Source organism: Micromesistius poutassou (assembly GCF_964030765.1).
Source record: "Micromesistius poutassou genome assembly, chromosome: 3".
NCBI lineage: Eukaryota > Metazoa > Chordata > Actinopteri > Gadiformes > Gadidae > Micromesistius > Micromesistius poutassou.
The window spans coordinates 17,103,994-17,118,723 of record NC_140273.1 but is presented as its reverse complement, the minus strand read 5'-3'; the positions used below and the strand labels follow the sequence as shown (position 1 = coordinate 17,118,723).

At 38.5% G+C, this 14,730-nt stretch overlaps 1 protein-coding gene across 1 annotated transcript in view; it reads left to right on the top strand.

Moving 5' to 3' along the window:
* Nucleotides 1-11,631, top strand: part of LOC311340090 (complement C3-like) — a 37,741-nt gene extending 26,110 nt beyond the window's left edge. The window contains exons 33-43 of the mRNA XM_084464954.1: nt 110-172; nt 416-500; nt 1,424-1,472; nt 3,632-3,722; nt 3,799-3,888; nt 3,987-4,089; nt 4,903-4,992; nt 5,196-5,282; nt 5,391-5,474; nt 5,985-6,123; nt 11,071-11,631. Of these exons, the coding sequence (XP_084321080.1) occupies nt 110-172; nt 416-500; nt 1,424-1,472; nt 3,632-3,722; nt 3,799-3,888; nt 3,987-4,089; nt 4,903-4,992; nt 5,196-5,282; nt 5,391-5,474; nt 5,985-6,123; nt 11,071-11,209 (1,020 nt within the window). The 3' untranslated portion in view covers nt 11,210-11,631. The remainder of the gene's footprint in view (nt 1-109; nt 173-415; nt 501-1,423; nt 1,473-3,631; nt 3,723-3,798; nt 3,889-3,986; nt 4,090-4,902; nt 4,993-5,195; nt 5,283-5,390; nt 5,475-5,984; nt 6,124-11,070) is intronic.
* Nucleotides 11,632-14,730: the final 3,099 nt, after the last annotated feature.

Sequence of the window (14,730 nt, the reverse complement as noted above, 5' to 3'; positions counted from 1 at the left end):
AATGTTAGTATATTTATACAGTGTTGTATGTGCAGCATTAAGCAATCTTTTTCTCGGTGAGGACATTTGACAATTGTGTGTTTGTGTGTGTATGTCTGAATTTTAACAGTACAAAGGCCTTAACAAGCAAGTGAACGTCACTGTCACGGGTAACGGAGAAGCTACTGTGTCAGTGCGTATTTTTATATTTATGTTGACATTTTCACTATTTGTATAATTATATTTCCATTACGAGGTACGTATTATGTGCAAATATTTGTTTAATAAATCCTACATGGATTAAAGGGATAGTGTTATACAGTTAATAATTAGTTATCATCAATTACTGTTTCAGCATTGACACTTAGTTGTTGGATATACAAATAAATATACCTGAGTGTTCTGTACCCTGTTTTTCTGTCCGTCTGTTCTACAGGTAGTGTCACTGTATTATGCAACGGCTGCGAGCAATCAAACGAATGACTGTGATAAATTTGAACTGAATGTGACACTTTCCCAAGGTAAACTTGTCAATGTCTGGCGTTCAGTATTGTTACCTAGATTTTGCGGTGCTGAGCAACCTCAGGTTCTTTTTTTCCGGCTAGCCCTGGTTTATTCCGTACATTAGGAAGGACCAAAACCGACCTGATGTTGTCGTTCAGACTCAGCACCCACTCCTAGCCTAGACTGGTTCTGTACTAAGGCTGAGCATACACTAAACTCTCAAGTTTGCAAACTCTGATTTGTTAATATTGTGTGAGAGGATCAAAAAGTCCCAATAATTGCATCGCCGTTGCCCTGATCCAGTCTACGACGTCAAATTATTTCAAACATGTTTGATTATTTCGTTGTACGTCTTGTGCTGTGAGCGGAACACCGAGGTGATTTATTACACTGGCAATGAGAAGTCTGCATCAATAACGTTCGGGAGCCGACCCCAGCTTCTTATTAAACACAATGGACCCAATCCGTCGGAACCTGACGAGACCATCGGTCTCGGGCCATAGGGAATGCTTTTAGATTAGGGCAGGGCCAAAGAAATATATTTATATTTTTATAGTTATTAAAATTAACTGAATGTGGCATACACCTCCGTAGGTGATTTTAACCATTTTCAACGGTTGAGAAAACATCTCTTTATATCCCGAACTGGCAACTGATTTCAAATAGGCTACGCCATATAAGTTTGCAATAATTTCTTGTGTGCTGATTATAAAACAGCTCACGTGGCATCCGTCTTGATGACATATCATGGTCCTTTTAAGATAAGGTGCTGTAATTGTTTTCCATATAGCTCCTTTAAGGGACGGTAGTGGCAATCAGCCCATTGGGGTCATTGGATGCTGCTACTGCAGCATCCCGGGTTGGGGGTTATTATACATGTACTTCTTTTCTTTTTTTCATTCTAGCATTTTAATGTTCTGTTCATGCTCTTGTCTTCCAGGAGCAGAAGTGGATGGCCTAAACGTACATAAACTTAAAATAGAGGTCTTGTAAGTAGACAACATGAAATATCACACATGTTAACTGTGTTTTTGTATTACTTTTCACATTTCACATGTACACAAACCATCTGAAAATTCTGAAATACTTTCATGTGGTCGACAATTGTATGTATTGTCAGTAATTCTCACATCCATTGACAATTATCCACCTTTGAAAATTATCAGTCAAGTTTTACTCAATATAACATTTTATTCTAACATTTTCTCTTCCATTTTCCTTTCTTATCTCACTACTACTCTTCCAGTCTTTTCTATTTGGAAGATTGTAGTTAAATAATTTAAAAAAATAATCCCAATTGTTAGATAATTCCAAAATGATTCTCCGAAAAACCAACATGAACAAACTTTATTTTTACAACCAAAAATGATGTCTTACCTTACCTAAATGGATAATCCAGTGTTTGGGCAAAATTTTGCAACTTAACATGGTGATTAGCATTATTGTATAGTAGCTACGAGAGGATTTAAAGGAAATAGGTAAATTGCTTTTAATCAATAAACACGTTGTCCGTCACCAGCGAATGGCCGTATTTTTCAATTGTTTTGGCTTGATTTCATTAAATTATATTTGCCCTGATTTTTCAATAGAGGGAACAAGTTTCAAAATTATACAATGCTCTCTCATGATATCTACCTGTTTGTTTCTAATCAAGTTAATATTTTAAATTTTGCATTGGATTTATTGATTTATTTGGAGATTTTGCCTAAACCTACCTCTACTAAAAGAAAAAAGTTTTAATATTGCCAATATTTTGAATGGCATGAATTATTGACCCAGGTACTCATCAGATGTGCTATGGCCCTATAGTACCATAGGCTACCAAGAGGTCATGCACTAGATGGTATTCAATCTTAAATATAACATTTCTTTAAGACAGAAATTAAATTTTCCATTTATGCTGTATTAGCTTAGCTTTATACACTCCGACCAAGTAGTATCAACATTGATTCTTCCACTGTTCATAATTATAATTATAAATATTTTGGTACATATAACATATTATAGCCCTCCTTGTGGAGATATAATATATATATATTGATCATTTGGGGGCTAAAATAAAAATAAAAATAAAGAGACAATAACAGTATCTGAGTTCCCATAATGAAAATAACTTCAAATCAGGATATCAAATCATCAAATATAGGCTGCAATTCGACAATGATTTGTTTGGGCATAAATTAAGTTGTATCCTATTAGGGGGTGGGAAGTTGGAGGTGGGTTTAAATGTAATGAAATGTTAAGATTATAAGCTTATGCACATATTAGTTCTGCTCTTTGCCAATAGGGCTTTGAAAAAATGTCTCCAATGTTGATCAATAAATTATTTATTTATATTATTTATTTATGATATTTATTTATTTATGACCATTCCCTATGTGAGGTTGTCAAGAAAGGCAAGAAATGTATTCTAAAAGGCTCACATTTTTCAGCCCTTTTTTCGACCCCTACTAGTTGTTTGCCCCACCTAGACCCTTGGCAGAGCAGGCTAGTTTGGGGCCTGTGTAAGGCACTTCATATATGCAGCCATCTCATCTTCTCGTTGCTCTAGGGCTGGTCTCTCAATATTGGGTCTTGCATAAAGCATAGCCATGGGTCTCCCTGCTAGCATTTTATGTCGAGTTAAATGTTGTTGTGTTCTTTTTCAGAAGAAGGCCGCCGAAACAGGATTGCTTTTACCTCCCTTTATTTGGTATAGGTTTTGGTCTATTATCTATGAAGCAAAAGGAGAGGACTTGTATATTTCACGCGTGGAGCGACTCTTGGCTGGATATCTGATAGATACGCTGCCTGTAGAGTTTCTGCCCCCTCCCGCTTGTGAGCTCTCCCTAGTACTTTGGCAGGCGTGGCCTCTATGATGTATAATGTGCTCCGATTGGCTAGTGTTGAGCGCCCGCCTCCTAGTTTATTATGTGTGCTGACGTCTTGTGGCTATGTGCGGTTAATACAGCTTTTATATATTTGGTCCTGTTCCCTTGTGACTATGTGAGGATGTTAGAGCCTGTTGTCATATGTGCTGTTATTCGTCACAATGTGTTTTCCTTTTTAATGAGCAGTGCATGCCCTTTAGCAGAGGGCCAATACCCATATTAGTTTGGTCTCTTCACATGGATTCATGGATTTATATATATTATAACACTTCTTGCAGGTATAAGGATATGGACAAAGATGCAGGCATGACAATCTTGGATATTGGTTTGCTTACTGGTTACACCCCTGATATAGAGGATCTCAACAAAGTGAGACATTTTTGTATTTGTTAAACAATGACAAGACCTGTGAATACATTTCATTAACATGTTTGTGTGCCTGTAGTTGTCAAAAAACAAGGACAGAACAATCAGTATGTATGAAATGGACAAAGTGCTGTCAGACAAAGGTTCCCTTATCCTTTACCTGGACAAGGTAGGCCACTTTAACTTTCCCCATTCTGCAACAGAACACCCCGATTTCTCTCATCTTCACAACTACCTAGTTACAACCTTTCTGTTTGCCCTCTTCAGGTGTCTCACACACAGCCAGAGGAAGTGGCTTTCAAGATCATACAGAAAATGAAAGTTGGTGTCTTACAACCAGCAACTGTATCTGTCTATGAGTACTATAATGGTGAGCAACCAAAATCCTGCCCCTTGATGAACGTGTGCAAATCAAGTTGGGATCTCTCGAAAAACGTATACGTATAAACTAGCTGAGACGGTTCAGAGTGTGCCGTGCCTTTAGCAACAGATGAGATTTTTTTATCAAGATAAAATCTAAACAGAATCCACATATTTCTCTTGTGTAAACAGGGCCTGTATTATAGCATTCATCTTTGAACATAACTATTTAAATTCATGTTATTTCAAGTTATTTAATGGTAATAGTTATTTAAATGTTGTCATTTATGCATTTGTATGCCAGATTATTTTTTTTATATATATATATGTTAACGGAGCCTTGTTACAATTCAGTGGCATCTAACAGAATGGACTTGGCAGAAATTGAATATAATATTCAGCAGTATCTTTAATCAGTGTATAATCCCATGAAAATAAGAATCATTATGATTTTGTTACCTGTGAATGGGCCCTTTGTATCCAGTGACCGGGTCCTCCCTCCACATGGCACTGCTGTTTTTCTACAGTAGCACAGAAATGACAAAAGGCTCCAGAGAGGATCCTTTTATTTCTTTCTCATAAATCTATGGCTTATAGTTTTACAGACTAAATGACTACAATTTATAAATCTGACACAATATGGGAGGTACCTCACAGGCCAATACAGGCCACCGTAGCTCCTCCTACGCCATTGGAACAGGAGCAGTGGGAGGGGGATATTTAATTGGTAACAATCTGTTCAATCAATGCCACTAAAACCTATCTTCACCTTTAAAACATTTTTTCCCAATAACAAAAACTCCCCTTTGTTTTTTCCTTGCAGAGAAACCTTGTTTGAAATTCTATCATCCAGCTCGGCAAAATGGAGAACTACTTCAACTCTGTCGAGGGGCTGTATGCAAATGTGCTGAAGGTAAAAGAAAAGGTCTTATTTACTCCCAATAATCTGCAGCTTCACTGGAGAAGTTAGTACAAAAAAGTACATGCCTTGATTTAATGAGTAACTTCGCTATCCATCCAGCAGAACCTTTCAATGAACTAGCTATATTAGGATACCTAATGGACACACACATGTCATTTCACTTAAAGCTGTTTGTACTGAATTTGTTCTTCCAGAGGAATGCAGTATGCAGAAGAAGGGTGAAATCGACAATATTGAACGAAATGAGAAGGCATGTGATGCTGAAGCAAAAATCGATTATGGTAATTTGGTAATTTATGTTAATATATGTTGGAAAAATATAAATATATATATATATGTGTGTGGGGGGGGGAGATCAGACTAACAGTTTGCAACCCCTCTGTCCTCAGTGTATAAAGTTAACATGGAAAGCTATGACGATCACACAACCACCGATTTTTACAAGATGCGGATTGTGGAGGTGATCAAGGAAGGTAAGTCATTATCTACATTATCTTACTACAAGTTTGGTAAAGGTGACCTAGACAACATTTTTACATGCAACATTTGAATTGTGGAGCTTGATGCCGCTTGCCCTATGGCCATTTAAAAAAGACGAGACTTTCAACACAAACACGTTCCCTGTGCCTTTCCAAATTACAAGGAAAAAGAAATGTCGTAGGGTCAGTGATCGGCAATGAGCAATGGGCAATTGTCCCCAGAGATGGGGAAGTGAGTCAAAGTAATTTGCAAATGTGGCACATGACTTTCTGTGATGTGATTTTGAGTGTGTGGACGTGTGGAGCTCTGTCTGGGCAGTGGTTGACTGCGGCGTCCGGGAGAAAGTTGCGCTTTTCAGACACACAATAGTATTGTAGTACTATATCTCGTGCCCTTGAGGTCCACAAATGGCCTCAATGTGGCAGTTCCTAAAATAAAGAATTACCTTGAAAGCAATGTGTTTATTTCTCACTTGCTGTTTTGTTTTGCTTATTCATTCACAGGATCTTCTGATAAATCTCCAGGGGGTAAACAGCGTACCTTCATTGGTTATTCCCACTGCAGAGAGTCTATCGGTCTGAGCCCTGGCAAGAGCTATCTCATCATGGGCACATTGGATAATACAGAGAAAACTGGCGATGAGTATGTTTCGTGTTTTTGTATGTTTTAGACATTAATGGAATTTGAATGGTTAACCTGCTTGAAATGTATTGAGCATCAGCCGAGGTGCCAAGTGTTTTCAACAATGTGTTCAATAACCAACCTGGTCTCACAGGAATACGTGAAATTACCACGGGCGCTTAACTCAATATCCGTGGTGGCCTCACGGAATCAGTGAAATTTCCGTGATGGGGCCATGGATGTTGCTCCAATTTCCGGGGGACGACCGAGTCAACCTGATCTCACAGGGATCCGTGAAATGACCATATATATATATACATGTTTACATTAATTTTGTATATATATTTAATATATACGGAGAGGCCCTCTTAAGGCCATCAGTTACTTGGCTCCGCAGTGCATCAGTGTCTCTCTCTATGGCTCCCTCCCTTTTTATAATAATAATCAATATAATTAACTTATAAGCGTGTAACGAGACAACGAGACGATCTAGTTGTGGGCCAGCAGAGGCTGAATTGTAACCGAATTCGGCTTATAACCTTATACATACATCTAGTCTAACTCTATATACATGTCAAATGTATGATATGCTGTACGTATAGCCCTGTTTTTATGTCATAAATAATTTAATATTGTCTGGTTATACCTGAAGCACACTCCCCATGGAAAAAGTACACCTTGTTAGTTGGTGTTACAACCCTCTTCGTTGATTGGATTGGTGGAAGTGGATTGTCAATGGTCAGATCTTGTTATAAAAATAATTGAATAAAAGCTACATGGTCTACTTATAATATTATAACTAAATAATTGTATACTTATATATATAATATATATTTTAATATTTAATTAATTCAATATTAAACCAATGCCTTCCAATTGGGAGACTTCAGAAAGGGGGGGCGGGCTGCGCAGTGAACGCTGTAGTTAAGGATTCGTCAAAACAACAATCCGATTTATACGATTTTTGCAGCAGACCCCCTCAAAAAACTGAAACTAAAATAAAGCCAGTCTCACACCAGAATGTAGTATAACTATGTTGGTCCACAACGGAAAACGCATTGCAATAACGGCTCTAAACATGTGACACCTACGTTTTTTTGGCTTATTCTTTTCAATGGGCCTGTGTCCACCTCACGTGACTGTCATGGTTGCTATGGTGGTTGCCATTCCGCCGCTAGGGTCCGCTGGCTAGGAAATAAACAGATATTCCAAGGTGTCATTCAAAAGGCATTTGGGATATCTTTCTATTTTCTGCAGTTTTGACTTGTAATTAATAAGTTACTTTTGTAATGAACTTGACTCGTTTTTTTGTTTTGTTTTAATCGCTGTCTGGTGGCTAATTACGACACTCTGAGAGATGCGCATGGACAGATTTTATAGTGACACAGCCTATAACCTATTTGTGAAGAGGGTCTCAAAGGACGCATACGATTATCAACTTAGGGGCTCCAGGCCTACAGGAAAGGCTCACACAGCATCATCAAATGCTCCATTGAAACGCATTGGCAACAAGCCGTTGCTAGAAATGAATATCAATTAGTTGACAAGAGATAGAAACTTGTCCATTAGACCTTCAACCAGGGTGCATCTTGGGATTACGCTGTGAAAATTGTGGGTCTCTGGAAAAAAGCTGGCCCTAACCCTAACCCAGGAAACGTGTGTATACATTTTGGCATCTCTAGCTATCTTGAAAAGGCGGGAAAAGGGGCGTGACCTCCAACAGTATAGTAAATGTGCATAAGACAGAGGTTAGTCCCCATTTTTTGTGGGATGGAGGTGTACATTTGTTGCCTTAAGTTGTGTAGACACAGCTGGCCTGTGGACAAGTTTTTGAAGTCTGGGGTCAAAAGGTCAAAAGGAGTCGGCACCATGATCCTTATAGAGATAACAAAAATTACAGTACATTTCTCATAACCTTTTGTCATTATTAAAGAGAGGCCTGATTCTCAGATATGCATGTTGGATGGCTAGGGTGTAAGTCTGGGAAGAACTTCAGGCCAAAATCTTGCAATCGTGCCGCTAGGTGAGGTGCAACAAGATAATTTCTTGTAGGGCTGCCCCCAAGTTGATAATCGTATGCGTCCTTTAAGACCCCCTTTGAGATAAGAGACCCCGGGGGGGGGGGGGGGGTACACTAGACATAAATAGGAAATAGGAATGACCTCTCACACATGATAACTTAATGAATTATTTCAAATAACCCTGCCACGTTAAATCAATGAGCATGATGTTTTGCTCTCAGGAATAGGTTGTAGGCTGTGTCACTACCAAATATGTCCGTGTGCATCTCTCAGAGTGACGTAACTAGCCACCAGACTGATTAAAGAAAAAAAGAGTTACGTTGATTACAAAAGTAACTTATTAATTACAAGTCTAAACTGTGGAAAATAGAAAGATATGGGGGCGGTCGATGGCAACCACCATAGCAACCATGACAGTCACGTGATGTGGACACAGACCCAGAAAAGAATAGGCCAAAAAACGTAGGCATGCCACATGTTTAGAGCCGTTATTGTAATGCGTTTTCCGTTGTGGACCAACATAGTTATACTACATACTGGTGTGAGACTGGGTTTATTTTAGTTTCAGTTTTTTGAGGGGGTCTGCTGCAAAAATCGGATTGTTGTTTTGACGAATCCTTAACTAGAGCGTTCACTGCGCAGCCCGCCCCCCCTTTCTGAAGTCTCCCGATTGAAAGGCATTGGTTTAATATTGAATTAATTAATTAATATATATTAATTAAATATATATTATATATATATAAATATACAATTATTTATTATATTTAGTTATAATATTATAAGTAGACCATGTAGCTTTTATTCAATTATTGTTATAACAAGCTCTGTATCTGACCATTGACAATCCACTTCCACCAATAACCAGACAATATTAAAATATTTATAACATAAAAACAAGGCTATATGTACAGCATATCATACATTTGACATATAGTTAGACTAGATGTATGTATAAGGTTATAGGCCGAATTCAGTTACAATTCAGCCTCTGCTGGCCCACAACTAGATTGTCTCGTTACACGCTTATAAGTTAATTATATTGATTATTATTATAAAAAGAGAGGGAGCCATAGAGAGAGACACTGATGCACTGCGGAGCCAAATAACTGATGGGCTTAAGAGGGCCTCTCCGTATGTAATGAATATATATATATATATATATATATATATATACAAAATTTATGTAAATATGTATTAGGTAGGCCTGGGCGATATGGCTGAAAGACATATCACGATATAACTTGATCAAATTGATCGATATCGATAACTATTGATAATTGTAATGACCTAAAAAGACTAGGAATTACATGCTGGATTTAAACACTTCTGTTTAACACTTAATATGACCTTCCACTGTTCTTCATTGATAAATACTCCAATGTCGATACAACAATAAAAAACACTCAAATATTGTAAATAAGTATGGAACCGTGTTCGTTTAACAAACCCAGCTGCTAGATTCGGTGGTCCAGTCTCTTATCGATATATATTCAATATGTTTTATATTGATTTTGATCAAAAGTCTATCTATATATATGGTAATTTCACGGATCCCTGTGAGACCAGGTTGACTCAGTCATTGAAACGGGGATCTGTGTGTGTGCCATGGAATATGAGTGTCATTAACTTGCATTGGAGCAAAATCCGTGGCCACGTCACGGAAATTTCAGTGATTCCATGAGGCCACCACAGATTTTGAGTTAAGCTCCCGTGGTAATTTCACTGATTCCTGTGAGACCAGGTAGTCAATAACATGTGCAGCTACAAGAGTAAACCAAAAGAGGAAGGTGGTCCCCATTAGAGATGCGCGGTTGGTGGTTGCAGCCGCGGACTCCACGGCTAAACCGTGGATCGGGCGGATGACGTGACAAAAAATTATATTTTAATTAAATTCGGGCTGGTGGCGGTTTTACCGATCAAATAAAAAAAATATATATACATATACATTGTTAAGTATTGTTATATATTGTTACCTACATCCGAGCACACTTTGAAATAGTCAAATTTTCATCAGGCAGTAATTTGGCCTAGTTGAGAGTAAACCAAAAGATGTATGCATGCTGCTTTGTTTATTGTCGGAGATGGCTGCGCAGGTGAAGGTAGTACGTGAAAAGCTCAAAAAGGGAGAACTAGAAACCAGCCAGTCATTGTAGCCTACCACTCGTGGAATAAGGAATTTAAAAGAGATTATGGAGTGATTTGTCACTTGGCGCAAGATGTTCACAACAAGTTAAACTTCTAGCTCAAGAAAGAAGGTAAGAAAAATAGTCTGAAAAAAGTTTTGGGGTTGTTAATTATGTACCATTAAAAATGTGAACTTGCATGTTGCACTGTTGTGCGGCCGAATATCGGAATTAATAGGCTCGAGTCAGCGTTTCTTTAATATCGAGGCTTGCTTTATAGCCTCGCGTCAGCAGCACCGTGCATCGCCTATAGACCTAAAAACAACCGGCGGATGGCGAGCGGGTGCGGTTTTGAAAATTGGTCAAAAACGTTGGTGCGGATGGATGGCGGACGGATGATGCATTTTGTGATGCGGTTGCAGATTAAATAATAGCCCATCCGCGCATCTCTAGTCCCCATACATATTTTATTAGGTGAATATATCTTTTGTGGAGCTTTTTTCCTGCAGTAGCTAGGCCCGAAACAATAACTGCTTTTGTTGGACCATATATTGTCCCCGAAATATTTGCGATAACTATATTATGATTTCAACACAATTTTGTGCCGCTGATATAACTGAAGCATAAGACAAGTGCACTCCTTTCAAATAATTCCTAAAGATATGAAGGTTAAAACTGCGGAGAATGGCTCATAATTTTAAATGTACTCAATTAAAAGATTGCACACTCATGGAGCAGCATTGCAGCAGCAGTGTCCATTATCTAACATATGCAGAGTAGACAAAAATATTAAAGAATATGCTTTCCACTTTCCTTTCTTTTAGGTATCGGTATGTGCTAGGGGAGAAGACATGGATAGAGTACTGGCCAACAGAATCAGAGTGTGCTGAAGATTTTCAAAATACTTGTCAAGGCCTGGATGAGCTAGTTTTTACATTTGGATTTGAAGGATGCAGGGATTAGTGTGAACAAAGACCAGGCAACAGAATCTGTGATTTGCTTTTCAATCCGAATATGAATTTGTCCAAATTATTTCTGTACTTGATTAAGTGTATTGATGGAGATTTTGTGTTTCAAAACTTTGAATTCTTTTGTGGTATAAAATAGCATCCGGTTAAATCATAACAGCTAAATTTGGTTCAACTTAGTTGACTTGATGATAACAAAAGTTACATACCAAATCTACCTGGATCTGCTTTTGTTGGAACATAATTCCTAGTCAGACTCAATAAGGTATTATTGACTACTGCTATGGGTTAATTTTTGGTATAACTCATTTTCACGATTATGAAATGGACTAACGACACTATCGACACAACAAAAAAATATGGACAGTGGATTTTCATGTCATCTATTTGAATAAAGTCAAATCATGATGAAACCAATTGGATTATATTATTCAGCCTATGTTACACTACGCAACATGCTTTAAAGTTGTTGAAAAAAAAAATCACAGATTTTCCCTGTTCAATAACTAAAATAGGCTATCACCCTTTTCTTAGAAAATTTCTAACAAAAACGAAACTGTTGAGCTACAACTGCACACCTTCATGTTATCAAAAGAAACCTATATTCACTTAGCGCATTGCAAGTAGTAAACATTGCCTTGTAGCACCGACTGCTATTGACATGAATGATCAAAACATATAACAGACAGTGATAATTATAGGTCCATGATTGTAGTTTAACACTTTGGATGCAGTCAGAACATCAATAGGCTGTTACCTCCACAACCGCCTACAACTTGTACAGTGTCCATCAGTTTGTGATTGGTTAAACAGTTCTCGCTGGTGAGAGCCGTAAACAATCAACCTTGGTGAGAATACAATTTGTCGTCTTCGCAAAAACAGAAATTGCGTTGTGTGTGTACAGTCCGTTTCAACTTAATGATTTGTAATTGACCTGTAAAATAATGTCCCTGGAACTTAATTTAGACCCTGGTTCCTGCAGTGGAAACGCATCAAGTTCATCCAAAGGCTCCTAGTTCCTTGGTAAAGTTCCAGAGGGAGGCATTGTAAACCAATCTACAAGGGGAGTTGAGATTGGGTAGATAAGTGTTGCCTTGTTACCACCATTCATATCTATACATTGTGTTAATGATTAAAATGTTTATGAGAGCACCAAATGGTTGACAAGAGCATAAAGTTCTTCATAGATCTAGCCTCTTAATTTTGCACTCAAAGTGCACCAGACTGATGCATTTAACTAAAGTACATTATTCTCTTCCGGGGGACCATGCCCCCAGACCCCCCTACAGAGTGTATGGTCCACCTACCAAAGTCTCATGAAGTCCTACAGGCAAGCAAATTAAATGTCCACTTCAGGTGTTTCAATAGGCTTGGACTTGATGGACAGTATTTTCTGAAGTTTCCACTTGTTTCACAGCACTTTCAGATATGATGTGATTTTGAAGTCCACTGAAGAGGCTCCACAACAGAAGTCAATTTGAGATTGTTTATCAAATTGTCAAAATAGGAGTATTAACTTTAGACATTTTGGCTTTAGTTGTTATCTCTAAGGAGACGAAGGGGGTTGCTTAAGATGTTTTTGGATGTGTTCAAAAATCAGTTACACTACCCTTCGTCCTGTCTCAGTGTTTTATACCACGACAGCATTTAATCCTCAAAGAGGTGTACTGATGAATGAGCAAGCATGTGTTATGTTGTTATTCTTAAATTGGTCTTAAAAAAGTATTTACAATATTGTGTAAAAGAAAATGGATGTGGAGCAATTTGATTTTTTTTGGACTGGACGGACTGATGCTCAAATCTGTACTTTTTTAGAAGTTGCGCATCACTCAGTGTCCAGTGGGTTTTCCCCGTCCGGCAAAATGTGTCTTGGTATCTCCTCCTTTTACGTACAAAGAGCGGTAATGGGTTCCTTAAACTTTCCTGGGGGAAATGGTAACAAAAAACTTTATAGCAACGCATAAGGGAATACTTACGTAGCCAAGGGAAAACAATTGGATATTTAAGCAATAGATCACGACAGGCTGTGGTATACGGTCATTATACCACAGTTAAGGGGCGTTGTGACCCCCTTCACTGTGGTATAATGAACGTATACCACTGACTGAAGTGATCTATTGCTTTTCTAAAACGGTTATGTAAGTATGGCGAAATGAAAGTCATAGACACCCTCAATTTTGAAAAAGCTAGAAAGTCGGAAAAGCATTTTTTTTTAACAAATACAAAAAAGTAGTTCCTCCTGGCTGCCGGCAAAGTGTACGGCGGTTGCTATGCAACACACTGTAGCGTCCTTCAGAGAGAAGGCTAGGCTAGAGACGGTAGCTTGGTTCGCAGGCAATTTAGCCTACTATCGAGTTCACTCACCGTGTGCCTATTGCTTTACAACATTTCCACCAGAGGGGAACCTTCAGGGCCTTCTAGGCCTTCAGAGAAGGCCTTAAAAATTGTAAACCAAAAAATATGAGTATTAAATAATATGTGTATATATATATATATTTTTAAACGATTTAATTTAATACAATACATTTAATACATTTTCTCTCATCTATGTTCTAAAGTTAAGTTTACTGTCAAGTTCACATCAGCAATGAAAGGGTTACTGTCCTGAAACGTGTTATCCAATCAGAATCGTCCGTCTCTATCGTAGCCCGGTTAGCTAGCTCATTGATTGGTTAGGACTTCACGAATCTCGGGGAAGGCCAAGCCATGTGTTTTGGTTTGGAGAGTGATGGGAAAATTGACCAATCACGGTTTGATTTTAAGTGGGCGGGACAAAAACAAAAGATCGTAGGCCTTCGTGAAGTCCGAACAGGGGCAGAGTGGTGAGAGCCGTTGAGAGACAGTTAAATGGCGGACGAGAGCGACGTTGTGGCTAGCTTGATAGCATCGCCTTTTTCAAGGCGGTGCTTCACAGAAAAACTTGAAATAATAAAAAACGGAAGACCAACTCCAGAACTGGAATTAAAAGAAAAAGTTAAAAAAGTGGAAAGGCATTTCAAGACAGAAAATTACCAGCGGTATCCATGGATGACGGGCTGTAAGAAAACAAACAGGCTGTACTGCTGGAGTTGTTTACTTTTTACCAGTGACAAGTCATCCACCTGGGTCTCTCTCTCTCTCTCTCTCTCTCTCTCTCTCTCTCTCTCTCTCTCTCTCTCTCTCTCTCTCTCTCTCTCTCTCTCTCTCTCTCTCTCTCTCTCTCTCTCTCTCTCTCTCTCTCTCTCTCTCTCTCTCTCTCTGCGACACGCTGTCATTCATTCATATTTCAGCGCTGACAGAGCGGACAGCGCTGGCTCTTCGTCGTATTTGACTCCGTACAGCAACAATATAATGATAATAATCATAAGTGTGCCCCCAGACCCCCCTACAGTGGTTCAGTTTGCAAGCATGGTGTGTGTTTTAGATAGTGCGTCTGGCACACGCGTGCCAGACGCACAGAGGCATGCGTAAAACAGCAATTTTGACCCTCATGCTGTTTAGTTAATTTTTTTTTAAGTTAATTTTCGTTTCTGTTGG